General features: G+C 39.1%; 2 protein-coding genes across 5 annotated transcripts; both read right to left on the reverse strand.

Annotated features, from left to right (window-relative positions):
• Positions 1-227: 227 nt before the first annotated feature.
• LOC137442365 (pancreatic alpha-amylase-like) lies at positions 228-9,791 on the reverse strand. Of its 2 annotated transcripts, none has more exons than XM_068140996.1 (11): positions 9,719-9,791; positions 8,756-8,971; positions 7,068-7,214; positions 5,249-5,440; positions 3,355-3,585; positions 2,756-2,889; positions 2,546-2,668; positions 2,337-2,436; positions 2,034-2,155; positions 1,801-1,926; positions 228-672 (listed from the first exon to the last, which is right to left on the reverse strand). In XM_068140996.1, exons 2-11 carry the CDS (start codon positions 8,921-8,923, stop codon positions 483-485), a joined length of 1,533 nt encoding a protein of 510 aa, XP_067997097.1. In that variant the 5' UTR covers positions 8,924-8,971; positions 9,719-9,791; the 3' UTR covers positions 228-482. The 2 variants fall into 2 exon arrangements, with proteins under 2 accessions (XP_067997097.1, XP_067997096.1); XM_068140995.1 differs by having other exon boundaries at positions 8,756-8,892; positions 9,719-9,789.
• Positions 8,808-26,909, reverse strand: RNPC3 (RNA binding region (RNP1, RRM) containing 3). Of its 3 annotated transcripts, XR_010987647.1 has the most exons (16): positions 26,667-26,909; positions 25,579-25,626; positions 24,438-24,556; positions 23,269-23,349; positions 22,424-22,535; positions 21,895-21,963; positions 21,180-21,325; positions 19,923-20,048; positions 18,888-19,021; positions 17,910-18,071; positions 17,643-17,737; positions 17,510-17,568; positions 16,908-17,040; positions 15,860-15,932; positions 11,837-12,790; positions 8,808-8,892 (listed from the first exon to the last, which is right to left on the reverse strand). XR_010987647.1 is itself a non-coding variant. In XM_068140994.1 (15 exons), the coding sequence occupies exons 1-14, from the start codon at positions 26,886-26,888 to the stop codon at positions 15,873-15,875; spliced, it is 1,566 nt and encodes a 521-aa protein (XP_067997095.1). In that variant the 5' UTR covers positions 26,889-26,909; the 3' UTR covers positions 11,692-11,914; positions 15,860-15,872. The 3 variants fall into 3 exon arrangements, 2 of the variants coding, with proteins under 2 accessions (XP_067997095.1, XP_067997094.1); XM_068140994.1 differs by lacking the exon at positions 8,808-8,892 and having other exon boundaries at positions 11,692-11,914; XM_068140993.1 differs by lacking the exon at positions 8,808-8,892 and having other exon boundaries at positions 11,692-12,790.
• Between the last annotated feature and the right edge of the window lie 665 nt (positions 26,910-27,574).

Below are 27,574 nucleotides of genomic sequence, written 5' to 3' on the forward strand. Positions count from 1 at the left end.
CCATTTATTGTTCCCTAGACAGAGAGCATATCAGGGAAATCACATCTTGGGGAAACATTATGTACCCAAACGCACAGATCAACAGGCGCTTGGCAGAAGCTCCAGCATACCCTGTTTTGGCAAAAAGGGGATTTTAGGACATGGTGTTAGTTCTCAGTCCAGATTCCCCATAAAGTGAACTACATTTCCACTTCTGCACGGTGCTGCACAATTTAAAGTCACTTCAATGTTGTTCTTCCATTTTTTATTAGTACTTTAACCAAATAAAGCACATTTACAAAGGCAAACAGGCATATACCTCCTCTTCTAGATCTGCACTAGCACCACAGGCTCCTGTCTCTGTATAGCAGCTATTCAGTATCTCATTCCATACAAGCTAATGCACTCTGCTCTTTTATGATGCTGGAAAGCCAAGACAATCAGCTTACCTTGCATGCTATTAGCAAAAATACAGAAGAAACATAAGTGCACAGCAGCTCTGGTTACAGTTTAGCATCAGCATGAATTGCAATGAATGCGTCCTCATCCTTGTTACTGATCAGAAAGCTGGCCATTCCATCAGCAGCAACACGGACTTCAGCTGCTGTACAGGAGCCATCTTCCTTTTGCCCAGAAATGACATCACAGTAAGTGCCAGCAGGCAGACCAGTCTGCAGAGTTACATTCAAAGACCTTTGGAAAATTGTGAAAGGCAGTAAGGATTATTTGGACTCTCAATTCATTCTAACAATTCATGTTAGACACCTTCTCAGATGTTAGGTGATTCTGGAGTTGTTGCTGTGCAGCAATTCTCTGGACACTCCGGAATCTATTCACCTACTAAACAATGATACTGTAGGACTCCAGAATGAATAGCTAAGAAAAACAGCAAAGGTTCATGCTGTGCTCAGGCACCATAAGGCTGATTCCAGACACACTAGTTAAAATAATTTTTCATGTGACCTTATTTACATGATGGGCATTTAAAGGAATTTGCTTCTGTTTCACACAGAATTACACTCCTTTACAAAAAAGAAAAATAATTGCATGCCTAAATTAACTAATATAGTAGTACTTAAGTATTTAGCAGCAATGACAAGAAGCCTGAGTGTTCTCAGTCTTCAGGAACTTTAGGACTTGAACACAAGACCTTCAGATTGCACTCTAGTGCCATTTGCATTTTTCCCTATCAAACCCCTGTTAACTTTTTTAGATCATCTCGGAAATGCCTCTTATATCGCCCTATATGAGGCTTAAAAGTACTTGAGAAATGCCAGACTCCTTACAGATACTGTACTTCTGATACCACAATACCATAGAAGAACATATCAAAATAGCCTAAAAAGATGTTAGCCCTCACAGAACTCAAGACTTTGCAGGATGTCCAAAAGGAACTGTTGTGATGGCCTGCCCAGAAGGTTGGAAGACACAGTTTACCAACTCAACCACTCCATTCTCCAAATGGGTCATCACCCTAACCCATTTCTAATGATTACAGATCTAATAGATTCCCATTCTTTCCAATCATCTCAGTCTTGCAGAAAAGAGTGCAACACTTTTTGAAACTGTCTCTTTCAGACCATATCTCTGAGACAAGTTCCCTCATTTCTACAAGTTCAGTAGGCCAGCTGCAGGAGCTGGGAAGTACTAAAAGCACAGTAAAAGACCTAACTCAGACCATAAAGCATGCTCCCGGTAGGGTGGAGAAGGCCAAGTTTAAACTGCAAACAACTGAGAAAGACAAAGCATCTGTTTGGAGCTAAGAACACTTTAAAACCTTTCTAGGCTACCTAGAAGAACTGTAATTTATGCTTCACTTACCAGTCATCGTTATTAAAAATGATGAAGCCTTTGTTCCCACGGCCAAAAGCTACTTGATTGCTGCCATTGTCCCACCAGTTGGAGAAAGGTTCACCGTCCACCACATTACGGAAGATAACCATGTTCCTGCAAATGCAAGCAACAGCTGTCACCAGGCCTGAAGGAGCCAGAAAGCTACAAGGGACAGCAAGCAAAAGCAATTGCTTTGACTTAGCTTTGCTCCAACGTCCTACCTGATTTGTCGCCAGCGATGTTCACACACCCAGTCATTGCCACAGGTAGTGTCTTCATTGATTGTAACAGGCTTGATGGAGCCATCGTCATTGCTTGGGGGCCCAACCCAGTCATTGACATCCTACAATGAAAAAACAAGTTTAAAATGTCTCACTAAAAATGCAGAGAGCCTCTCTGTGTTGCAAAGAGATACAACATGGGACTGAGAGAACACCAAACAAATTTAAATGCACTGGACTGCTTGCTTTGGCCTCTGCAGAGCCTCGTTCACCATGAACGTCCCTTCAGCACTCCCAGCTTACCTGGCCGTCTACGAAATATCTGGGCCAGCGGAAGCTTGACATCACACGTGTGACCCCGTAAGGGTGGGCAAGCATGAAACCAACTGCCATCTTGTAAAGCCTGTGCCACAGACAGAAGCAGCAATGAGGCAGGGAAAGGAAAACTCTGTCAGAAAACAGAGAAGTGAGCAAAAGGAAGAGGCATCACCCAGACAGAAGCAATCCCTTACCTGGCATCCCAAAAGGTTAGAATGGAAGATCCACCAGCCCCATGCCCTCGCTGGTTGTCATGGTTATCCACAAAGACCAGGGCTCTGTCAGAAGGTACAAAGCCCCAGCCTTCTCCCCAGTTCCTAGTCAAAAACACAAAGACTTGAGGCTACCCTGTCAACTGTTGGGCTCAGCCTGTCCCGGCTGGCTCCCCACATCTCCACCCTTACTTTAAGTAGGCCATCTTCTCTCCATTCCACTTGCGGATCACCGTCCCCAGCTTTGCACCGTATTTGAATTCCGTCACCCGACCGTTCCCAAAGTACTCACTTCCTGTGATGGGTTCTCCACCCAAGTCAATCACCTGGGACACAAAGCAGAAACTGTGTATTATTTCTCCTCTCTCAGAGATAAAAAAATGCAGCATACAGGCAACACAGAGCACTTTTTCTACTTAAAACAGGTATTGTCTTAGACATTGTTTTAAGGAATTGTCACTACTTGAACTAAGTATACTTTTTGGCTCACAACATTTGATTTAAAGTAATTTTCCTCATTTTCTCTCAGTGTATCTATGAACTTGTCTTCTGTCTCATTTCTCAATCTCCTTATACCTCCTTATATCTAATGTCCAAAACAACTCTGGTATTTTGCATGTCATTTAACATTTACAGGCAATTAAGATACTTGTAATTTACAGTTATTAAATCTTGATGATTTCTACAGATCTTGGGCATGAAAGCTGCTTGGGCATTGCTTCCAATGTGCAACTGAGTGTATGCTGTGACGGCAAGAAACAGATTTTTTAAGTACAATTAAAAAAGATCACCTCCTGGTAAATGAAAGGTTTCATTCCTTCAGGAAACCATTTAGTGTTTAGCTCTTTCAGTTTGTCTAATGTCGCCCTCAGATCCCCAGGCCACATGTGCTTGGCGGCATCAATCCGGAAGCCTGCTACGCCAATATCAATGAGGTGGTTCATGTACTCAGCGACCTTGGAGCGCACGTAGTCCTTCTCCAGGGCCAGGTCCAGCAGGCTAACCAAGCGGCAGTCCCGCACCTGGATAAACATTCTGCAATGAAACATTTTTCATCTAATAAGGTAAATGTGGTATTCCACATGTGTTCTGAATGTTGCTACACGCATTACAATACCAAACAAAACCTTCGCTACCCATTTTTCACCATGCTTGTCTTCACATTGGACAGTGGCCTTGGACAGTCTTATATACAAAAAAAGCATTAAGCAGCCTGCATTCACTCAGCTTACACAGCTCCAGGTGCTTAAAGATTGCAACAGACAGTCAAACCATTAACCTATAAACAGCTTTTTAATACAAGTATAGGGGAAATATGTGAACAAGTAATTTTACTCCAGTATAGTAAGGAACAGGTCCATTACTATCACAAGTGCAGTCAGTTCTTCTCTGCTACAGGGAAGATTTCTAGAAAATGTATTTCTAAATCTTACAAAAATCTTGAGTAGTTATGGCCATATAAAATACCAAGCTCTTGTTTTCTGATGTCCCCTTTTTGCCTGTTTCCTGTAAATACAAAACTACAGGCATTGATTTTTAACAAAAGAATCCTTTAAGCACAGATTATATACTGAAATGCTTTTTTAAATTACTTTGATGATGGGTTCCATGGCTATGCACATCTGCCTGGGGAGATCAAGGTGCATCACCCTATGTTGCAAACTGTGCTAAAGAATTTGCTATAAAAATGCTGCTTTAGAACTGCTCAAAAACTCAAAGACTTTTAAAATCTCTTCCTCTTCTGCTGGTTCCCTACAACCCTTCTTCCCTCAGCTTAGATTCAAGAAAGATCAAATGCAGTTGAAAGGCATAAGGCATTCTTCAAAAAAGATAGGTATTTATCTTTATAAAATAGTTTTTCATTCTGTAGTACTTTTAAAGTCCTGACCTCATAATCTGATCCAAAGGAACAGATAAGACACCTCAGAAATCTCTAAATGGAAGGTTGACTTCCAAGATATTAGCATTACTCTATTTCTTTCAGAAATCCTCATCTCTCTCTTCTGAAACTGAGACCAAAATAACATTCCAATTAACAATAAAAGGCAAATAATAACTCTCCCTTCTTAAAAAAAACAACCAAACAAAACCCCACAAACACAAGAAACCCTCACAAGATGATCCTTATATAGATTTTATGAGCTTTAAAAATGCTTTTATAAAGCATGCTTTTCTAAATATGAAATGGAATCACTGGCTCAAGTTGAGCTATCCCTTTAAGAAGTGGTGTTTGTCATAGAAACACTAACCCCTGTTACCAACTTGGATGGTTTTTCATGAGGATTTTTGTTTTGTTCTTTACCATATCACACCGAATCACAGAATTATTGAGGCTGGAATAGACCTCTGAGATCATCAAGGCCAGCTTCTGACCTAACACCACCCCATCGACTAGACCATGTCACTGAGTGCCACATCAAATCTTTCCTTAAACACCTCCGGGAATGGTGACTCCACCACCTCCTTGGGCAGTCCACTCCAGTGTCTCATTACCCTTGCCATGAGGAAGTGCTTCCCAACATCCAACCTAAACCTCCCCGGGCACAGCTTCAGGCCATGCCCTATCATCTTGTCACATGTTGCAACAAAAAAGTGTCTGACAGCAAAGGGCAACAAATAAACCACAGTCAAGGAACTGAACAGTCATGATCCATTTAAAAAACATCTTTGTTTTACCAGGTTTACCTGAGACACATCATGATAATTCTCAATGTCTCCACTTCTAGATTTACATTTACCATCATTAAAGTCCCAGCCAGAATAGGGCACAGCTGGAAAGTCTTCAGCCTTTGCATTGAAATAGCTTCCACAAGTAGCACGGTCACCAGCATTAGCTCCGCACATATGGTTGATTACCGCATCCACATAAATATGTACCTAGAGAACAGGATTCATATTTTAGTCTGAGAAAGCTATTTCCCACAGCACCACTAATTAATATTATTTCTCTCTTACTTCCTGCTCTATCCCCCTATTTTTGCTTGCTTGCTTCTCCCAACATTTTATTTAAACCAGTTCTCTGTTATTACTGTATGGCAACAGTGACCCAACCTGCATCCCAACAGATAGGCAGGTAACATTACACTCATTTATAAGAATGGTAGAAAGGAGGACCCTGGGAACTACTGACCTGTCCTCATCACTTCTGGATCTGGGAAGGTCATGGAACAGATCTACTCTGAAGCTGTGCTGAAGCACATGGAAGACAGAGGTGATTCCAAACAGTCAGCACACCTTCATCTAGAGGCCTCCTTTGATGGAGTGACTACATCAGCGGACAAGGGAAGAACTACCTAAGAACTACTAACTGGACTTCTGGAAGGCCTTTGATACCTTCTCCCACAACGTTCTTCTCTCTATATTGGAGAGAGAGAGAGATTTTATGGGTGGATTGTTCAGCTGATAAAGAATTGGTTGGATGGTCACATTCAGAGGGCAGTGGTTAACAGCTCAACATCCAGATGGAGATTGTGACAAGCAGTGTCCCTCAGGGGTCTGTACTGTTCCAGTACAGGACTGTACCAGTATTGTTCAGTGTGCTCATTAATGACATAGTGCAATTGAGTGTGCTCTCAGCAGCTCTGCTGACCACACTAACTTGTGTGGTGCAGCTAGCAAGACTGACTGACAGGACCTGGACAGGTTCAAGAAGTGGGCTCCCTTGAACCTTAAGAAGTTCAACAACGTCAAATGCAAGGTCCTGCACAGGGGTCAGGGCAACTCCTGATATCAATACGGGCTGAGAGATGAAGGCACGGAAAGCAGCCCTGCAAAAAAGGACTTGAGGGTACTGGAGGGTGAAAAGCTGGACCCAAGGAAACAACATGCACTCATAGACCAGTAGGCCAACTGTATCCTGGGCTGCATCAAAAGAAGCATGGCTAGCAGGTCAAGGGAGGTGATTCTGCCACTCCACTCTGGTGAGACTCCACCTAGAGTACTGTATCCAGTTCTGGCTTGCTCTGCACAAGGACATGAACCTGTTGGGAACAAGTTGGAGGGCCACCAAAAACGTCAGAAGGCTGGAAGGCCTCTCCTATAAAGAAGGGCTGAGAGTGTTTGGGTTGTTTAGCTCCAAGGAGAACTTATGGCTGCCTTTCAGTATTTAAAGGAGACCTATAAGAAAGATTGGGACAATCTTTTTAGCAAGGTCTGCTGTGACAAGACAAGGAGTAATGGTTTCACACAGAAAGATTTAGATTAGATAAGGAAGAAATTTTTTCCAGTTAGGATGGTAAAATACTGGCACAGGTTGCCCAGAGAGGTGGAAGAAGCCTCATCTCTGAAAACATTCCAGGCTGGGCAGGGCTCTGAGCAATCTGAGTTAAACACATCCCTACTCATTGCAGGGTGATTTTTAAAGGTCTATTCCAACTTTAACTATTCTATCAATCTATTCAAAAGAAATTCCATCTTCAGCCCAGGGTTACCGTGTTTTCCCTTCAAAATTACTGGTTGTCTGTATCCTTCTTTGTTAACACCAGAACATTTTCAAAGCACTTACTCCAACATTGTTGCACCTTGTCACCATATCTCTAAATTCAGTTTCATTTCCAGATCGAGTGCACAGCTTGTAGCTGACAGGCTGGTATCTTTCCCACCATGGCTGCCAGGGGGCAGTAATGATAACATTTTCATTTGGAGGTGAAATCTGTGGATAAGAAAGTGACTCTTGGTAACAGGACACTTAATAGTTTATTTGTTTGCACAGTATTGTTAGAGGAAAAAAACAACCCACGCAACATAGAAATAGAAAATCAGGTGGCTTTACTGAAAGACTTTTACAATACCAAACCCTTGAAAATCCTCAGTGTCCTCTGTTTATGCTGGAGTAGGCTGGAAATATAAGACTTAGTCCTAGACCTTTGGCAGGTTTAAACAAATTATAAAAATTAAGTGTATGGACATAGTGTCCTAATTATCTCTGTGAATGCAGGCCTCAAAGATCAACGGAAGAGTCTGAAATCTGAAGGATTATGTCAGCAGAGATAGCCTTGAATCAGGAATGAACTGACTGAAGAACAATTACCAGTACTTCCTGCCCTTGAAAGTGATCTGACTTCTCATTTTTGTAATGTTTTGGATAAAAGTGTTCTTGACACAAGACTTGTCACAGTTTTAAGACAGCTATACCTCTTCCTTTTATAGATTCTTTCTAAGATACTTTTCAGGCAACAAGCTTTTCCTGCTACCTTCAAGTCTGGGAATAACCACCTGATCCCACCATTTCTTACAAAGACCATTAGGCTGCAGGCTATTTTGCTGCCACACCTTTGTGACCACCTCAGCAAGTCTGCATCTGAAAAAAACTTGAGTCTCTGACAGCATGGATTAAAAAGATATCCAAGCATATACCATATTCTGATCAGCTTAGAATCAATCAGGCCTGTGTGAGTGTAAAGAAGGTTGCAGAGAAAAGATGCGTTACTTAAAAATCATGGGAAGGTCTCATGTAGGCCAACTTGCCAGCTCCTAGGCTACAAAAAGACAGGCAGTCATTTCTCATTGATTTTTCCTGTGCACCCTGACAAACAAATAGTTTAATAGGTGACTGCTCTCCAGTCATACTACCCCACCCAACTGACACTACTGGTTCCACCAGAATATGTGTCTCTTGTTCAGGCAGAACAGATTCATATTGATACATCTCCCTCAGAACCTCTGTCCAGCTCATTTCTGTCTGCTCACACCAGGTTTCCACAAAGAAGGGTCTCTGAATGGCTTACTCTGACACTAGAATTTTACAGAGAGCAACTTGCCAGTTTGGATGAATAGTTAGCAGCCTTTTCCATTTACTTATTCAAAGTCTTCAGCACTCTGGTATTCTCTTTAGGAGCCTTTTTCTTCAGTCATAGTTTCATTTCATGTTTATTTATTTAAATAATATCAAGCAGATAAATGTAGGTTGCACTTCACAGCAGTAAAAAAAAAAAAAAATATTTAGTCAGTGAAATGCAATTCTAATTCATCTAAATGTAACAGCAGAGAGTGCAAAATATGCACTTTGGAGCAATGAAATAAATTCATGGTTACATGATGATGGCTGAAGAATATATTTGTCAGTATTTACTACTTCCATTACCAATTTCTATTTTTCTTTCTCAGTACCTGTCCTTCACTGAAGGTTTTCTCCAAAAAACAAATTATCATCTAGGCAGCAATTTTACTACTTACTGATAGGAACAGACATACCTGAACTCCTCCAAATCCATTAGGAGCTAAATAGCGCTCACACTCCAAAGCAACATCTGCCCAGCGCCATTCAAAGAGGTGTACAATAGAAGTCCTCCCAGGGAGAGTATTGGGGGTGTACTGCCCCCAGCAAAGCCCTGCAATTAGCAGAAGAAAATAGATACCCATTCTGTGCTCTGGAATCAGCTGTGCTCCTCTTACTGCCTATTTACATCCCTGCAAGAGGGTAAAGTACATGTTACAAAATACACATTTAAAGTAAATCCCCATCTCTGGCATCACACTTATTTAACTTCAGTTGACTATCATTTTCAGAACTGGATTCTTTCTAAACTATACCAACCTCACATATTAGCATTAACTTTGTTTTTTTTGAAGAATCAAATGTTGTCTACTGCATCAGACCCTTAATGGGAAGGTCGTGAGTTCAAGCCTGCAGTGGGCAGTAGTGTCCTCCCTACTCTAGTCATGAGGTCTGTGGCGACAGGTTGGACTCGATGATCTTTGAGGTCTCTTCCAACCTTAGGAATACTGAATACAAGCTGTTTCTAGTGTGCAAAAGTTGTAGTTTTCTTTGTATAAATACAAAAAAAAAAAACACAAAAGGCAAAGCAGTACATATATGGACTGAAATAAGCATTTCTCATTTTCATGTATACTACTTCCCCCTCCTTAGGTGCTGTCATAAGGGACACCATACATCAGTGAAGGTTTTAAACATGAACACAGGGGTATTCAGGTTTGCTACACCCTGAACCCTTTCCCTATTGAATACGTATTTGGGAATGCATTGCTGAAAAACCCTACCTGAGATGATATCTAAACAGAAGTTTATAAAGAATCTCACACGATTTACAAAACAATCCTGATCTTTAGTTCAAGGAAAGGATGGTCCTGCCTGGCCTCCTCAGCACGCATAGGCAATGAACACACCGAACGCACCAAGCACAACTCCATACGTACGTTCACAGGGCGGCCGACCCCTCTCCAGGCGGGCACCAGCAGTCATGCCACCACCCGAGCAGCTGGGAAGCCCGGCCCCTTCCGCTGGGGCGGGGCGGCGGCGGGCAGGGAGCGCCGGGCGGCTGCGGGGCACGGAGCCTGCTATCCCCGCGCCACCGTTGCGAGCGAGGAATGGACGCGGGCCAAAATAACCCAGGCTCTCCAAAAGCTTTCTATCACACGCGATTATGTAGAGTCACGATAAACTTATATTCTGAAAGCGTATTTGCTCTCGAGAGTTGAGACAGGCAACCTCTCTGCGTATACCTTGATCTCATTTTGGGGAGGGGTTTAAAGCGCTTTTGTCTGTGAGTATAGCACCACCCTGCTGTTTCCCTTCCTCACTGTTTTGAACGTTTACTTAGCTGACCTTTAATGCAGTGCTGTAAAGCCTTGGTTCCGTACTTGTAACTCAGCCCAGCTGTTAGAACGTATGGCCTGTCTCCTCTTATTACATCATTAAAATTTCTCATGAGGCATGCAATTCACATATATAGAAAATAAATCTGATTTAGCTTCTGCAATGAGAAGATTTTGATTTTTGCTACATAGGGAGACAATTTATACAGGTGCACTACAGGAAAATTCATTATTGTTAGATTGTGCGAGTCAGTCTCTCCTTGGAAATTACAGCGATGAGTCTCACTGTATTTGAAAGTTTAATAAAATGCTGCTGTGTGTCTAGGTCATTAGCTAAATAAGGGTGTGAAATGAGCCTGCATTCACAGTTTCTGTGCTATCTCAGAAGCCAGCTCTTAAAAAAAAAAAAAAAATTAAAGGTCATTTGACTTGAAATATCAAAGAGAATAAACGTTCTGAGGGAAAGAAAAGACACAGCAAGACCAACCAGCAGCAACTGGTATAGAAAAACCCCAGTTGATTTAAGGGAAAGAAATCTGCCTTCTGACTTAAAAGTTCTATCAATTGGACTGAAAAATGATGGATTATCAATCTAGTAGGGAGCTGTATTTGTTCTCTAATAATATAAACCCACAAAGTGCACAGCTTAGCATTCGGAATCTTTTAAGCCACTTTTTTCTCTTTTCTAGGCATATAAACGCTTCAGAAGTTCCCATAAAACTTCCCCTCTCAGTGCAGTTTTCCTGGTATACTACTCAAAATACAAGCAAGATACACCAACAAACCAGATAGCAAATAAGCTACAAAGGATTCCAGTAAAAGCATTTTAAAGTAATCTGCTAAGTCAGCTCATATAGAAAAAACAGCAAAGATACATTTACTTTAGTCCAGCGTTCAATAGCAGTGATTTAGGCTGTTTGCAGCTGGAATGAGTAAGCCAAAGTCTGTATGCCAGCCTGTTAGCACACCATCAACTATTAATTTATATTGTATGGAGTATATTTTTCCTTAAATCCACTGGACTCTCACCACGTAAACATTATTGCAATGTTTCCCATGTGGTTTTTGAACTCAATATGCACCTTCCTAGCGTGTAACAAATCTTGTTATGTGACCTCTGCAGTTATCAAACAGGGTTCAACATGGCAAGGACCACACCTTCCCTGGTCTAAACACTGTTTTAACTGATACTTGTTTCAATGACTTCAGTCTCCCTGATGATATCATTCCAAGATGTGGATGAACAAGGAAAGCTAATTACTGAGAAAAAAACCAATGCCTAACTTCACAGCACAGATTTATGCCAGCATACTAGTCCTCCTGATTAGTCTCCAAGATAAAAAAAAGATTTACACCAAAATGAGCATATTTTTAGATTTTCATATCTTTTTACTCTGAAACATTGACAGCTAAACATCACACTGGAGGAGGTGCATATGAATACATACTCTTGAATCATAGAACATGCTGCAGTTGCCACCACATTGTTCAGCTTTTAAAAAAAAGTATCTTCCCCCTCATGATCACTCCCAAACCTCAAAATGAAAATCAAAAATGAAGAGAAAAAGGCAAAATGCAGAGATAGGAAATAATTTATTAGAGATTTCACAAGCAAACTAACATACATTTAAGTCTTGTGACAGTTTAAAGGCAACTGAAATCTTTAGGATGAGAAAATTTATACTCTGCCTTAAATTCTTTAGAAATGCTACTACGCACAGTTCAAGAATCCGGATGATTACACTGCTTCTCCCCTCAGGCTGGTAATACTTGAAAGAGATGGAACACAAAAGGGACCTGGAACATCACAAAGGTATGTTAAAAGTAAGAACAACCAAGAAACAGTAGCATTATGCTTTCTTTTGACAACTAAATTGAAAGAAGCTTAATATTTAGAAAAGCTATGAACATCTTAAAAAAACCCCAACACTACTTAAACATAGACTACATAACTTACAGCAAGTGAAACAACAATGTAACATCAAACCCGTAAGAGAAAGGTAAGTCACTGGGAGTAATACTACCTCAGTGCAGAAAGCAATCCAAAACAAAATAAACCAACAAAGATTAACAGTGATTAACAGGTGTTTAATATATCATAATGAAGTATTAGGAACTGAACTATGGGTTTTCTTATTTCTTCCACTCAAAAAAAGAAAAAATAAGGAACATACAAACAAAGTCAGCTACAGATTGTTTCCCATATATCAGGGTAACAGTAATCATCAAATAATCTAAAATAATGGTCAACTTATAATACTATAAAGAAATGTTCCACAACATATTTTAACCAATAAATAATTAACAAGAAGTCATCCTCAATGTGAGCTCAACACAGCTCCCACACATCAGTGAAACACTTCTCACTCATACAAGCTAAGGAAGAAGCTAGAGGAAGCAGAGGGTCTACCTCTGAAGACTAGCAACCTTTGTTAAGTCTATTCACAGGAAACTCATTGATTTATTTCTTTTTCCCCCTGAAAAAGCGCCCTTTGTTTTTAAAATTACCAGGATAGTTCAAGCTCTAAAACACAAACTCCTCCCCATATCTACTCTATGTGAAAACTTAGATGTAGTCAAGTGCTGCAGGAAACATTGCACAACAAAAGGATACAACAAGAAAGGATACACTCTGCATGACAGTATTACTGCAGTATATACGCAGGAATGTTTCTAAAGAAGAACAGCAGAATGTGTTTTAATTTTATTTGATTTCAGTATTGCATACACATAATTTTAAGCTACCTACCAAAAGCAAATGTGACTCTTGATAAAATACAGTTTTGACTCCTTATGAGATTTAATGAGGGCTGATGGGTACACCAACAGTAAACTGCATATTCAAAAGTAAATAGATGTTTTGGTTACTTAAACTACTAGGACAACACCAAGTTCTTCTGTCTCATTAATTCTCCTTCAGGTTGTTGCCATGTTACAAACTCACTTTTTCCAACAGGTCCAAAACCCAATCATGTTTCAATTCAATGCAGGCATTCAAGTCCCTTCTTCCTTATGAAGAACCTGAGGACCTCTCAGTATCACTTTCTTCTACATAACCACTCTCCCAAAAAAATGTATTTTAGCTACAGAAAAAAATAGTCACCCCACATACTAACTGAAATTAGCTTCCCCCTGTTTCAAAATAATCACAAGTTTAAGTTACATCAATTTAGTCATTAGAGGGAAAAAAAGAACAATACTGAGACACAAAATACAGATCAAATTTGAATTCCCTTAAATGTTTGCATAAACTTAGTCCTATGCATAGTTATCCCTCAAATGAGATTCTGACACTGTTCTTCCTTACAGACTCTGATTTCTATCACGGAATTTCGCATCATAAATCAACATCCATCAGACAATTTCAGCAGGAACAGGAAAACATAGTAATGGGTTCAGTTTCATCATGAGTTGGGAAAATAAATATTTTAGATTTTTAAGGTTCCATGAGGTTTAATTTATCTGTGGCACATTCTGTGATCTTTACATACCAAAGGTCAAGGCAAGGCAGAAGTTCTGCCCATGAAAAATGACACCAAGGCAACATCATGTGAGACTTTCCAGTGCACAAATAACTCTTACATAAGTGCATGTTTGCTTACTCTAAGAAAAGCTTCCAAGCTGGCCATCAAGCTGATTAATAACCAAGTAAGCATTTTGTTATTTTCTTTATGTAATTCAAGTATTATTTAGTACGTTCAGTGAAGTGAGAATTAGATTTCATGTGCAAAATTAAATGAAAAGATATGGAATTCCTAAAAGAGTAAGTGTTCAGATTTCATTTATAATGCTTTCTAATAGCTACAATGCTTTTAAGTTTCTTCATGGCATTTAAAGCAATCTTAGTAATTTTCTTCATATTAGACACTGAATAAAATATTTTTGTTTTCCTATCAGGAGTAAGAAACAAGACTGAAACATTCCCACAAACATTTATTCCTGAAAGAGTACTTTAGCCAAGGCTCATTTGTATTTTTTCAATGACCAGTGCAGAAGAATTCCTGTTAAAAGAATTCTCTTTGACAAAATAAAATTCAAATTTTGCAAGTCAAAAAAAATCAGTAACTCAAAACAGGAACTGGCAAATAGCATCTTCAAAATGAGGAAAACAAGCCTCAATGTAACCTGATAAAAAAAAAAATCCTTAGACAACTGACAGAACTAGAAACCTACCATATTTTAAATAGAAATACAAGCTTCAAAAATAACCATAGTGTGGGGCCTCCATTTTTTAAAAGTCAAAACCAGCTGTTCAGGGCTTTTTCCAAAGCAACAATAATAAAATCATCCAGATAAAAACAAGCAAACAAAAAAACCACCACACTAATAAACAAACACCCCAAGACATCACAAATTAAGTAAAATGTTTCAGAAGCATTCAGCGTAAGATTTTAACTCATTTGGTCTTAGGTGCATGCATAACCAGAGCAATGCTCAATTGTAACCTGAAATTAAGTCAAATGCACTTTAAATTTGTGCCAGCTCATCAGAGGGTACAGACTGAGAAATAAGTGCTTCCAGTTCCTGCACCAGTTACATCACATGCTAATTTGAGATTTCACTACTCAAGCATAGATAGTTTCAGGCCATGAAACCCCTCAGAGTTAAATTAGAGCTGATTTTGAGTCACCCTCATATAAAGCAAATATTTGGAGTAAGAAGTAGTGAAGTAAAGCTACGAGGTAGGAAATTAAGTTGAATAGTGATTACTTTTACAAAGTTACTTTCCCATCATGTTTTGGCAACAATGACAAAAAACAGGACCTATGCATTCCACAATAAAGGAAGTCTTGGTCAGTGCAACATTAAGTGATGCTTTGGGACACAATATCCTTTCCTTAATCAGACGAGTAAGAAGGACACTGCAACAGCACTAAGATTTCATTTTCCGAGCACAAGCCCTACATGGAGAGGCTGAGGGAGCTGGGATTGTTTAGCCTGGAGGAGGCTCAGGGGAGACCTTATTGCTGTCTACAACTACCTGAAGGATGGCTGTAATCAGGAGGGGGTTGGTCTCCTCTCCCAGGCAACCAGCACCAGAACATGAGGACACAGTCTCAAGCTGCGCCATGGGAAGTTTAGGCTCGAGGTGAGGAGAAAGTTCTTCACTGAGAGAGTCATTAGCCATTGGAATGGGCTGCCCAGGGAGGTGGTGGAGTCACCATCCCTGAAGGTGTTCAAGAGGGGACTGACGTGGCACTTGGTGCCATGGTTTAGTCATAAGGTCTGTGGTGACAGGTTGGACTTTATGATCTTTGAGGTCTCTTCCAACCTTGGTGATTCTGTGATTCCAAAGTTAGCAAAGCCAAAGGTCCTTAACAGAGCTGGAATAAATGAGTTTATTGCTGGAAACAGTTATGCAGGATCACTTTACAGGGACAGGCACAGAAGAGAAGGAGCAAAGATGCAAATATTTTTTAAGCCAAAACCCCAGAAAATTGCAAAAATGTAAGTGGACCAATTCCACAGAATTATTCTCCTTACCTGCCCAGATTAAGGATTAGAGAAACTGTTAACTACCATGGGATATTAGAACTAGCAAAATGACAGTCTCTGAGTTTCTAAACTGAGGAAGAAGCAACATTTTGAACTTACAACAACTGTATACCTTGCATTGTATGGAACATTTTCCCCTCCATCATCTCTACTCCTAAAGAAGCCCTTAAAAAGATAGTATAATAAAAGCAAACAAACCCTTCCTGATTATTTTTTCATTTTTATTTCCAGGCATAGAATCCATACCTTGTGCAGTGTTCTACTTTTTCCTTTTCCCTTCATTGGCATCCTGCTTTGGTCTAGCTGAACGAGCAAATTGCTGAAATTCTGTTGAGGACTACAAGAGTCAATGATAAAGAGAAGCCAACCAAGAAGCAAGAAAAGTAGTAGTATTATTTCAGCAAAAGATAGTTTAAAAAGTGTCTTTTATCTGTACACTAATTCTACTATAACATTTAAGTTTTTAATACAGCAGGCAAAGAATAGGACCTCATTGCTGCACAGCACACTAAAAAATTAAGAAAGCCTGTTCAAGAGTTCACAATATTAAGCAGAAAAGGACGAGTAGGTGGGAATGGGTTAGGGGCAAACAGCTTAGCTACAACAGGATAGATGTTTGTTATTTTGAATCCTCCATTCTAGCATGCCAATTTCATAACGTTGGGAGTTAAAAAAGCCACCAGGAACAAACGTTGAGGGTGAACAAGAATACAAAAAAAAGGAAATAAACTATGAAAAATTTAAGTGACAAATAATGAAGGACTTCTAGACAAAAAAAAAACAAACAAAAAAAACCACCACAAACACACCAATAAACAGGGCAATGCAATCAAAAAGGTTAGGAATCCTAACACAGTACAGAAGCCCACAAAGTAACTGACAGTTCCAGTTTGAGAAGGAGTCCAAGCAGAGACCACTTACCCTAATAGGGACATTTTTCTCTGTTTGTAATTTTGTAAACATGATTAACCAAGTCAAAAAGTCTACTAAAGACAAGAGTCATACAAGCTATATTATCTTCTGTATTGTGTTTACAAAGTCAAAGAGCTAAGACCAGAGACGACAATTTTATTGTCTTAAATAAAGCACATTTACTTCGCTATTTCAGAAGGAGTGCCTCTGTATTTTTATCATAAAATTAACAGTCCACTATGCTATGCAGCCTGGTTTTCTTAAAGCATTTCCACTTTCCATACATTTCTAATAAGCACAACACTGTGACAGCAGAAGTGAGGACTGATGGACTGTATACAAATCTATTTACTTTAATGTATTTAGGCAAGGAAAAGGATACAACCACCATGGGTTTTTCAAATAAGACATATCCATTCGCTTCTTTTAAAGCTTTAGCAGCTGCTTTTTCATTAGGAAGTCCAACGAAAGCTTGTCCCTTCATACGGCCTTCTTTCATCAAACGTATATCAAACCTAGAGGTGAAATTGAGAATTGGGAGATACTTGTGTTTAACAACATATTTACCACTAGAAAAATTATCATGCTTCAAGCTGAATATACAGCAGAAATGGGAGCAGAGCCTACAAACAGGAATCATATCACTGGAGACCATCCTAAGCCTGGGGCAAGCATTTAGCAGAAAGTGACATTAGAGACTGCAGGATGGCAAACTGGTGTGCAATGGTAGTAAATACGACATATGCCAAAGGATCAGACACACACAATCATCTACGCTGTTCACACTGTGTTGTTCAGCGAATAAACAGTAAATTTGGTAGTCAAAACACAAAAACAAAGTAGTAGAGTCTTCAGACACTGGCCACATGCAGAAGCATAAAGAAAAAGCACAAATAACTAGCTAGTTTTTAAATCACAATTTTCAATAGTATTGTAGAAGTTAGCAGAACAGAGTCATTTTAATCAGGTACTAAATTAACTTACATATTTCGTTCCACTTCTGATTGGAAGTCCACATATCTTCCAAAAATGAACTTGAGATCCTGAAATTAAAGGGTCAGCATAAGACAAAAGTTGATAAAAAGCCCTTTCGTAAATACTTAATTTGTTTACCTACCTTTTCTTGAACTTGTTTAGCTAAATTCTTCACATATATCCTGCAGTTCGGATCACCTGGCTCATAGTTTTTGAAAACAGAGAATTTTTCCATTTCTTGAAGAAGACAGAAAGATGGACATTTTAGCTTATTTACTTACTTTGTAATTTTTGCTCAGTTTAAAATAACTGAATTTTATATATAATCAATTAATTAAGGAAACTGTTATTTAAACCAATTTATTGCATGGAATCAGAGTCATTAGATATTTTATTCTCACAGTTATACCTTCTCTAGAAAGCCTGTTTCTTTCTAGATCTCTTCTAGAAATAAATTCTGATGGTATTTCATCCTCCTCCTCTTCAGTTTCCATTTTATCATTTGAGCTAGGAGCTGGGAAAATCCTTCCAAAGCCTGTGTTATTGATTTCCTCTGCAGCTGCATAAAGGTCTGAAATTTCAACACATTATGTAAATGATAAGTGGGTTTTATGTTTATTCACCAAACAATCAACAGCAAGAAAAAAAGGATACTCCTTTCAGTAACATTTTAATGTGGTATGCTTTAATTTGTAAATCAATTTGAACAAATTCTTTAAAAAATGCAACTTAGCCCTGGTTTGACAAAAATGCCTACTCTATACAGTCCTACAAAATTAACTGTACTACAAATAAAAGTCATGGCACATGCCTGTTAAGGTAACCAGCCTTGCTGTTGAAGCCTATTATCCCTATCTATGGTTTATCTAATTTTCATTCCAAGAACCTGGGTATTACTGTAATGTATTAGAAACACAGATTGACCATAGCCCTGTAAGGAACCATCAGGTCTCACTGCCATTATCACCCAGCATTTTTATAGCAGAGCATCAGCACATCACAGAGGAGCTTGCAATCACTTGAATGCTGCTAAGAGCTGGAAAAGGAAAATCTGAAATTAGTCTCTTCCGTTCTTACACTATGCAGTACCAAGAATGCATTTACATCTTTGCTAGAACTCCTTAACATTTACAATAGTGCAATTCTCCATAGCCCTAGGACAGACTTTTTAAACCTCTAAACCCTTCACTGTAGAAAAGCAGAGTTCTGTAATTTAACAGGGGGGAAAAAACAGCAAATGCAGACAAACTGCTGCAGTATTTATGAAAGCTTCCATACAAAAGAACAAACAAATAAAAAATTCCCTGGCCTAAATTTCAGCAGGTTTCTACACACTGAAACCACAAAAATTCAATATTAAATACATTTTGAGTTTGAACTCTCTTACCATTTTTTTCCTTTTCAGAGTTGTTCTGAAGAACAGCTGGGATGTCTGTAGTAATATGGAATTCAATTTTCTTATGACCTACATGCTGTGGCTGCTCAAAGACATCTGAAGGTGACAGCGTAGGATGCAAATTACTGTTTAAAACAACATATTAAAGATTCAGACACTGATAAATGCACAAACGTTAAGATTTATTCCAGAAAGATTTTACGTTATTGTTCTTAATTTCATAAATGTCACCCAATACAGTTCAAGTTTGTCAAAATACTAAAGTACAGTAGGTATGGCTGGCAGCAGGAGTAAAACCAAGAATTACATACCACATCATTGCCTAGACAGGCACTTCTGGAAAACTTTATCAGCAACTTAAATATGAAAAATAAGGGTTCTTGATACAGCTCGCAGTGTATCAAATACACACATTTACAAAAAATACAGCTAACCACTTAGATGAAGAAGGCAGTTATTAATAGAAATCCGTTCAAAACTGATCAGCACTACATACAAATACCACACTGGTGTGTACTATGACATAATACTGCCATTTCCAAATCCAAGCTTGGTTCCTAAACCAAACCAGTCTTTATTCTTCAAGGTTTTTTGTTTGGTTGGTTTGGAGGTTTGGGTTTTTTTGGGGGGTGGGAGGGGTTGTGGTTTTGTTTGGTTTGGTTTGTTGTTTTTTAATGTTTATCTTAAAAGTATTCCCAGACTATTTCAGGTTGCTTCTGTTAGAATTGTGATACAAAATTATCTTTTCTTTTTTATATAACAGGATTTTTACTAGTTTGATAACAGAGGATAGCACAGAGCTTTAACACAGGCTGTTGAGCAGACTTCATATTACATGAAAATCTGGACCTTTAGAGCAATAAAATTAAAGATGAAGATAAGGAAAGACCAACTCTACTATCAAATTCACCTATCAGTGAAGAATGCTTGTTCTGAAACAGCAACAATAAGGCAAATATGATACAGAGAAAAAAATGGTAAAAGGAAGAATGTAAAAATTGTAGAAATCACGAAAATACTACAAACCTGTGGGGAGTACACACGGGAACATTCAGTAAGTCTTTAATTCTTTGCTTTTTTCTAACACCACGCTTCTTCATGTGTATTGGTCTTTTAGGCTGAAGGTTTGCTAATTCCATCAACTTGGTCATTCTATTTTAAACAAAATTTTAAAAAGAATTTATGTGGTTTACAGCTTATTTCAAAACACTCATTTTGAAACCCCTTCTTCCTTCCTCAAAGCCCTTGAAATACAACTTTTCAGAATACGATTATAAACCTACCTATCCTGACACCAAAACTGTATTAATAAGCTATAGTACACAGCAAATTGATATACAGAGTACTTAAGTCATTGATCTAAAGAGTAGTGAGTTCAGTATGCCTCTTCCTTCCCTTGCTTACATACTGTGGTGTATACTGAAGGATACATACACCCTACATACTGTAGGATACTGAAGCTGTAGAAATGCCAAGAAGCCCCAAGCAGAACCTTTTCTTTTTTTAATAATACTATTTCCACTCAACAGGAATGCCTTTTTCCAAATATATGTATTTTTCTGCACACAGCATAGGGACTTTCTGATTGACTATTCAGTTTGAATAGCAAATACAGAAAACTGCTTCTTTACTTATTATTAAAAACATTCAGCTGTGATGTAACTCAGTCTCAAAACTGTGAAAGATCTTCAGCACACACAATTTCATACACATTATTATTACCCCTAACAACACACATTGATGTACAAAGAACATTTTGAAAGTCAGAGTGAACATATGATTCAGGTTGTGTCATGTAATCAGTAAAGCTTCCATTTAAAACCAAGTTAAGTGCTTCATGAGGTTACCCAGGGAGGTTGTGGATGCCCCCTCCCTAGAGGTGTTCAAGGCCAGGTTGGATGAAGCCTTGGGCCTCGAGGGGTAGTGGAGGGTGTCCCTGCCCATAGCTGGGAGGTTGGAACTAGATGATCTTTAAGGTGTCTTCCAACCCAAATCATTCCATGAATCTATTAAGAAGATGTAGAACAATGAATAATCCAGAGAACAAATTAATTGTGGCTGCTTTATATCTGCACTCTTTTGTGAGGCTTTTCTTTTGTTGGGTTTTTGGTTCTTTCACATGGGAACAAATGATTACTTGCATACCACGTCCTTAAGCATCTGGAAAGATTATCTACATGATGCAAACATTAACAAATTCCACCACTGCAAAACTATAAAGCAGAAAATAAAAAAATACTTTAAAAGATCCCAAAAGCTTGCAAATGACTGTAAAATACATACCTCTCCTTTTCCTCCTCATTATCACTTTCATATTCTGATTCATCTCCACTTGATAGTGGCTCTTCCTCTTCAGGCAAAGGAGGTTCTTCAGGAGGCAAAGGTGGGATCGGGGGAGGTGGCACAGGCACTGGTAAATACTCTTCATACTGATAGTGGGAAAAAGTTAAAAACAAAGGAAAATAATCCCTGACAGTCGGTTAAATCACTATCACAGCAACACAGAAGTAAGATAAAGAGCTGGTATTTCTACTCCCCAAGAGTAGTTGCTTCCTCTAAGCCTCTGTCAGTTCTCCCCAACTCTGCCTCTTTCAAAAATTTTACATCCTGCAGACAGAGCAAGCTAAATCCAAAATGCTGTATAATGTCATTAGCAACCTGAATCCAGTCAGAACTCCAAAGAAACACAAGGATCAAGGAATTTAACACATCTGTGTAAGCCACTGAGCTAATGATACACTTTATCTTCTGTACCTGTAATATGATGCATAATCTCTTTTTTTATATTCTGTCTGCAATCTTCCATTGTTGTCATACATATATGTACCTTCCATCTAAGTAAACACATCTTACTGCTGCATTTCATTGGGTATTTGCAAACCTGTAGAGATTTCTCCAACATTTAGAAGTCTGAACATAGATTTCCTACCATGTTGCTAACATTTAAAATTTTGAATCTATTTTACAATACTTTAAAAAAATACATTTAAAAAGTTACCATAGGAGGGCGAGCAGTAATTGGTCCAAAAGGTGGAGGAAGATTCATTTTATTCATAAGATGAAGTACCTGATAGGATTCAAGATAAGCAAGATTTTCTTTAAATAAATTAAAACAGTTTCTTGCTAGCTATCATAGCCTGGTAGGTGTAAAGCAGCACAGTTTTAATGAAGACATAACTACATTTGTTATTAAAAAAAGCAAAAGCCTGCATCTGAGATCCAACACTAATGGTAACTACAACCAACACCCTAAAAAGTCTAATCAGCAAAAGCTAAGCATTGCCTCAGAATTAAATTCCAAGTACTCAAGTCACATCTAATCAGAAAAAGCATATCTAGTTAAGTCTTCAGTGTCAATGAAGTTAGTTACTTCTGATCAATGAAATCTTATTTTCTCAACATAGTAAGAAATTATCACTGGTTAGCATCTTCACTAGAAAACTAAATTATTCACAGAGATAATTTTTGTCATAGTAAATATTACGATATTTTAATACTTTCCTTTTTTGCTGTTGTACTTTACTTACCTGGACATAAAATTTGGGCACACTTGCCAAGGCATTTGCTATATTTGCTAGAATTGTACTTGAAGGTGGTGGATACAAATATTTGAGGCAAGAATTGATGGGAAAGGTGAGGCTGAGGAGAAAAAGATTAAAAACAATCTCAGTGCCATTGCCACATAGAGACTGATAATAATTAATGATTACTAGAGGTGTAACTATTCATTACATCTGAATTATCACTGAAATATTATTTCCCCTAGAACAGTTTGGGCCACTTACATCGTGTCTTTAATGTGAAGATGCAGGTCCCTAATGCAAGGCAGATCTACTGAGCTTGAGGACAATGAAAGTACCAATACATGCAGAAAGCCAAAAGCAGATACAGCTAATCAATATGTCCAAACCCAAAAGCACAGCATAGCAAGCTGTACAAATACTAACTTCACATGCAAAGTGCTGTGTTTACTAGCCCCAAAAGAAATTTTCACATACACAAGTGGAGGGGAAAAAAAAAACAAAAAAAACAAGTAACCTCTGATAAAACTGAAGTCAACAGTACTCTGCTGTTAACACTGGGACAAGCTACCCAGTCCTTAAACTCTTCCTCATAAAACAATACATAAGGCTAGAAGGCTATTAAGCAATCCATAATTTCATGGCCCAAAACACCAGTCACTACTCAACTGTGAGGATTCAAAACTTGATGAATTGTCATTTCATCTGTATGACAATTCCTACAGCTACATATGAAGAACAGCAGCTTACTATGAAACAAAACAGCACACTGCATTCTGTCTCCTGCTTAACACTTGTTTCAAAATAAACTGTAACAGGGGGAAACAATTAAGACCAAAAAAAACACTAACCCATGGTTAGGTGCAATTCCACTTTCTATTTTAACACAGGTTGGTTCTTTCTTCTCTTCTTTTTTCACTGGTTCTTCTGAACTAAAAATTAATTTAGTATTAATTAAAATGGCAAAATTTAAGTGCCTTACATAATATATGAGACATGTTTAACCTAATCTATAAAAAAAAAAGATATAGATTAGGACAGTATCTTTTACATCTTTTATCAATGCCATTGATATAGCCATTGTTAATCCTAAAAAATAATAAATCTGGATTATAGTAGCCAGATTTGCAGAACAAAGATTTATGAAGATTTAAGTATGTCTCCCTATATTCAAACACTTTTGACTTAAGAGATACTTACAGGAATAGAACTAAAATTATTTCATGTCACTCTCTGTTCAGAGACTGTATTAAATCAAAGGTACTAAATTACTGATTTGCTTACACTTAGAGGGTAGAATAAGTAACTTCAAATCTCTATAGCTGATTCTAATTAAACACTATCACATATCTTTTATCAGTACAAAAGTAAACATGGAAGTCTAACTTTGCAACTTACTTCTTCAATTAAGTACTTGGCAGACAATTGAAACGCAAATATCACAGTTGCTGGTCACACTACCATTACAATTCATAGATATTTTAAATTGTTTTAAAATATGACTTTAATTACCGCAAGAGACAATCAGGACAGTTTTATGTTTGGTCTCCTCATGCTTCAAGCTTAGATCAGCTTAGAAGCCTGTGGCTGTAATAGCAGAGTCTTTAGTGCTAGCAGGTGTCAGAAAGAAACATCGGGAAAGTACTGCATGCATTGTGTAACAGCAAAAGAAAATCACAATCCTGACACAAAAGAAGTAGTCTTTTTTAAATACAGGGAACCTGTGCAACACAGAGGTCAGCTTATGCAGGCTGGAGTTTTGCTCTGTAAATGAGAACAGGACCATCTGCTCATTCAAGACAGTAATTACTACAAGATGGGAATTATTTCATGATTATACTGAATGGAATAATATTAATGGGAGGAGTGAAGTAATTTGTTTACAGATCTGAACCTGCCTGTTTACACTTCTACATGGTTACAATTTACCCTTGGATTTAACAGCACTACATAAATATAATGAATATGGAATTTCCATTCCTAGACCATAAACACAGAAACTAAATTATTATACACATACCTTTTACATTTCTCTGAGACAGAAGGTTGGCTAAGTACCTGCACACTATCTTGCTCCTTTGCAAATTCAACCACTAAGGTGTGACCCAAAAGTTTCAGCTGATGCAGTCTTGACAAAGCCTTCATAGAATTATAATGAAAAGAAAGCAAGCACGGGAAGCATAAGAATCATTTCAAAGCATAAAAGTTTTTTATTTGGTTGGTAAACTAGCCATAGGATGCAGTTCCAACTGCTTTTACCAGTGTCTGTGCCATTTCAGGCACAGGTATCTCTGTACCATTCCTGCCTTCACAGGCCTGCCTTAGCAGCCACTATCCTCCTAGCAGGAAGGAAAATAACGGGATTATGAGACAATGACACTTATTACACAGCATAGTAAATCTCTGTGATTTCAAGTAACCAACCTTTTACTCATTAAATACAAGCATGCTGAAGTCCACTAGTAACAGCTGGGATCTTCTTTAAAAAGAAGAAGATCCCGTATTCTACAAATACAGGTTCTGACAAAACGTCAACAACTGACACAAAGCAATCTAGATTGACAACTGTTCACCTCACATAGTCTTCCTAACTTTTTTGAGCAGTACTTTACAGCATGGACTAAAAAAATGAAAAGGCAGCATTAAAAAAAAAAAAAAAGACACAAAAAACCCCACCAAAAAAAACAGGCCTGAGGGAAACTCCTGACACTTTTTTTTTTTTTTTAAACTAGATTCACATTTAAAAATCATGATCAGTATTACCTTTTTGGCATTAGTATTACCTTTTTTTAACATGGTACTTTTCTTTTTCTTATCAAAGTTGGGCATTCACGCAAGTCTTGAATTTTGTACATCATTATTTCTAAGTTTTATGGCAACTACACAATTATGCAGGAATTGAGCAAATTATATTTGGTTATAGTTTATATGTAAATGGACTCCTAGAGCATGCTCTAAGTGACAGGCTGGACTAGAGGCAAGCCCCTTCCAACCCTTTCTTATAATTACAGAAGTGTTCTTTTCATCAAATCCTCCAACCACCTCCTGAAACAGAACTCTAACATTACACTGGTCTGCATTTTTTTTACCCATTTTAGAGCACAACTGCCAACTCATTGAAGTGCTTTGCTAAAACACCCAATAACAAACACAATACAAACCTTCACAGCTGCATTTTCACTGGGAAAGGTAGCAAAAGCAGTATGTTTCTAGAAAGCAAACAAGACAAATTGTCATGCTGAATGCAAAGTCAAGAAATTACATGTAAAATATATAGCTGCAAGTTCAATTCATCAGTTCAAGCTTACATGTTTGAAAGCTTCCTGATAGTAGTCATCTAATTCCCATATGAGGCAAAGGTGAAGGACTAGAGAACATTTACTCAGTAAGAATTTAGGACAAGCAGCTCAGGCAGTGAAAAATTAAGATAGGAACACTGTATGTTTCTTTCCTCCCCTAGTGAGCAAAAGCCATCCTAAGTTAAGTCTTCTCAAAAAAGAGAAACTATTTCAGCAGAACATTTTCATCAAAACACCTCCTAAAATTAGTATTTCTCATGCTACAAAAGTCATACCTATTGTGTGAAAGTTTAAATGGTTTCCAACTAACATTTTGCCTTACTTTTTGTTTTAAAAAAGAGTTAAGGTTTCCAAATCCTTACAGAATACACAGTCATGTTTAACAGACTTCATTATTAACCTTGCCACTATGCAGTATTAAAACTTTAATATTTTAATCCTGTTATAATGGCAGTTATCGGTAAATTCATTGTAACCAATGCAGCATTTTTGATATCCTATAGGAAAAAGCCTAACTCTGATACCAGACATGGCATCAATAATCTGCAGTTCTCTAGAGCACAAAGCTTTTTCCAAACAGCATTCATGAGTAAACTCCTGGTTTTGTATTTTGTAGGAAGAATAAAGACTACAAGAGGCATCCCTACATCTAGCAACACACTCTTCTGCCCCGCTTTTCCACAGCCTTATTTCAAACAAACGAGGCCGAGGACACAGGACTTGCAGCAGGCGGGGAGATCAAACCCGTCAGACGCCCTCTCAACCGCCCCGCCTCGGCCCAGCGGTGCACTCCTGGCGCTCAGAACCTCCATGCCCCTTCCTATCGAGCGGGAAGAAGAGCCCTGAACCGCACACCACGCTCCTTCCTCTCCCTGCGGCCCCCGCTGTAGCCCTGAGGCGTAGAAGGTCCAAGGCAGCAGCAGGTCTCTCCCCGCACCCCCGGCCCTCACCAGACGCCCGTGGTCCGACAGGACGCGCACAGCCACCGCCCCGAAGTGTTTTAGCAGATCCTCCTTCTCCGCCACTGTCAGCTCGGCGGGCAGGTGCCGCACCAGCAGCGTCCGACCTCGCCGCCGTGCCACGCCGGGGTGAGGCGGAACGCCGGGGTGAAGTGGGCCGGCACCTAGCCCCACGGCAGACACCCGCGCCTCCTCACACCCCGGCGCCGCCATAGCAGAGCTCCCGGCGGCGGCGACACCCGCGCGCACCGGAAAGCTCTGGGACAAATCGCGCGAGAGCAGGGGCGGGGACATGAGCCCTGAGTCTCGCGAGTCCGGCGGCACGGTGGGGTGGGCTGGAGGCAATCTGGCTGTGAGGCGGCCGTTGGGTCGCGGCAGGGCGTGTGGCAGCTCTGCCGAGGGTTGGCCTCTGCACTGACGGGCAGCCGAAGCAGCCACTGCTGCCCTTCCACCTCGGTCTCGCTGACACAACAGAATTTTTTTATGAACCGGGTCTGCAAACTTGTAGGCAAACGAAACTTGTTTGTTCCCCGTGCAGCTCTCCAGCACATTTCAGTTTGCATGTCAGTCCCAAGATGCTGAAATAATGGTGTGACTTCTCATAGATTTTCCTCGACCAACTAAGAAGCAGTGTTTTCAGTTCCAGTCAGGGTATTTTCTAGTGAACCCTAAAGTGGCAAGGTCACTTTCACTGGAAACAGTCTCTCATGGATGCTCAGTCCCTCTCAGCCCAAAATCTCCTCTCAAAGACAGAGGAAAAATGTTTTAAAGTCTTTTTTCCCTGATGGACCAGGCCACTGACGCTGAACGTGTCTAGGTTTAACAGAGTATCATATAAACCAAGGCAATAAAAATGTGCAGGGTTTTGTTGGGTTGTTAGTTGTTGTGGGGTTTTTTGT

Source organism: Melanerpes formicivorus, unplaced genomic scaffold (assembly GCF_026170545.1).
Source record: "Melanerpes formicivorus ecotype bairdi unplaced genomic scaffold, bMelFor1.0.p_v2 SCAF_7, whole genome shotgun sequence".
In the NCBI taxonomy this organism is placed as follows: Eukaryota; Metazoa; Chordata; class Aves; order Piciformes; family Picidae; genus Melanerpes; species Melanerpes formicivorus.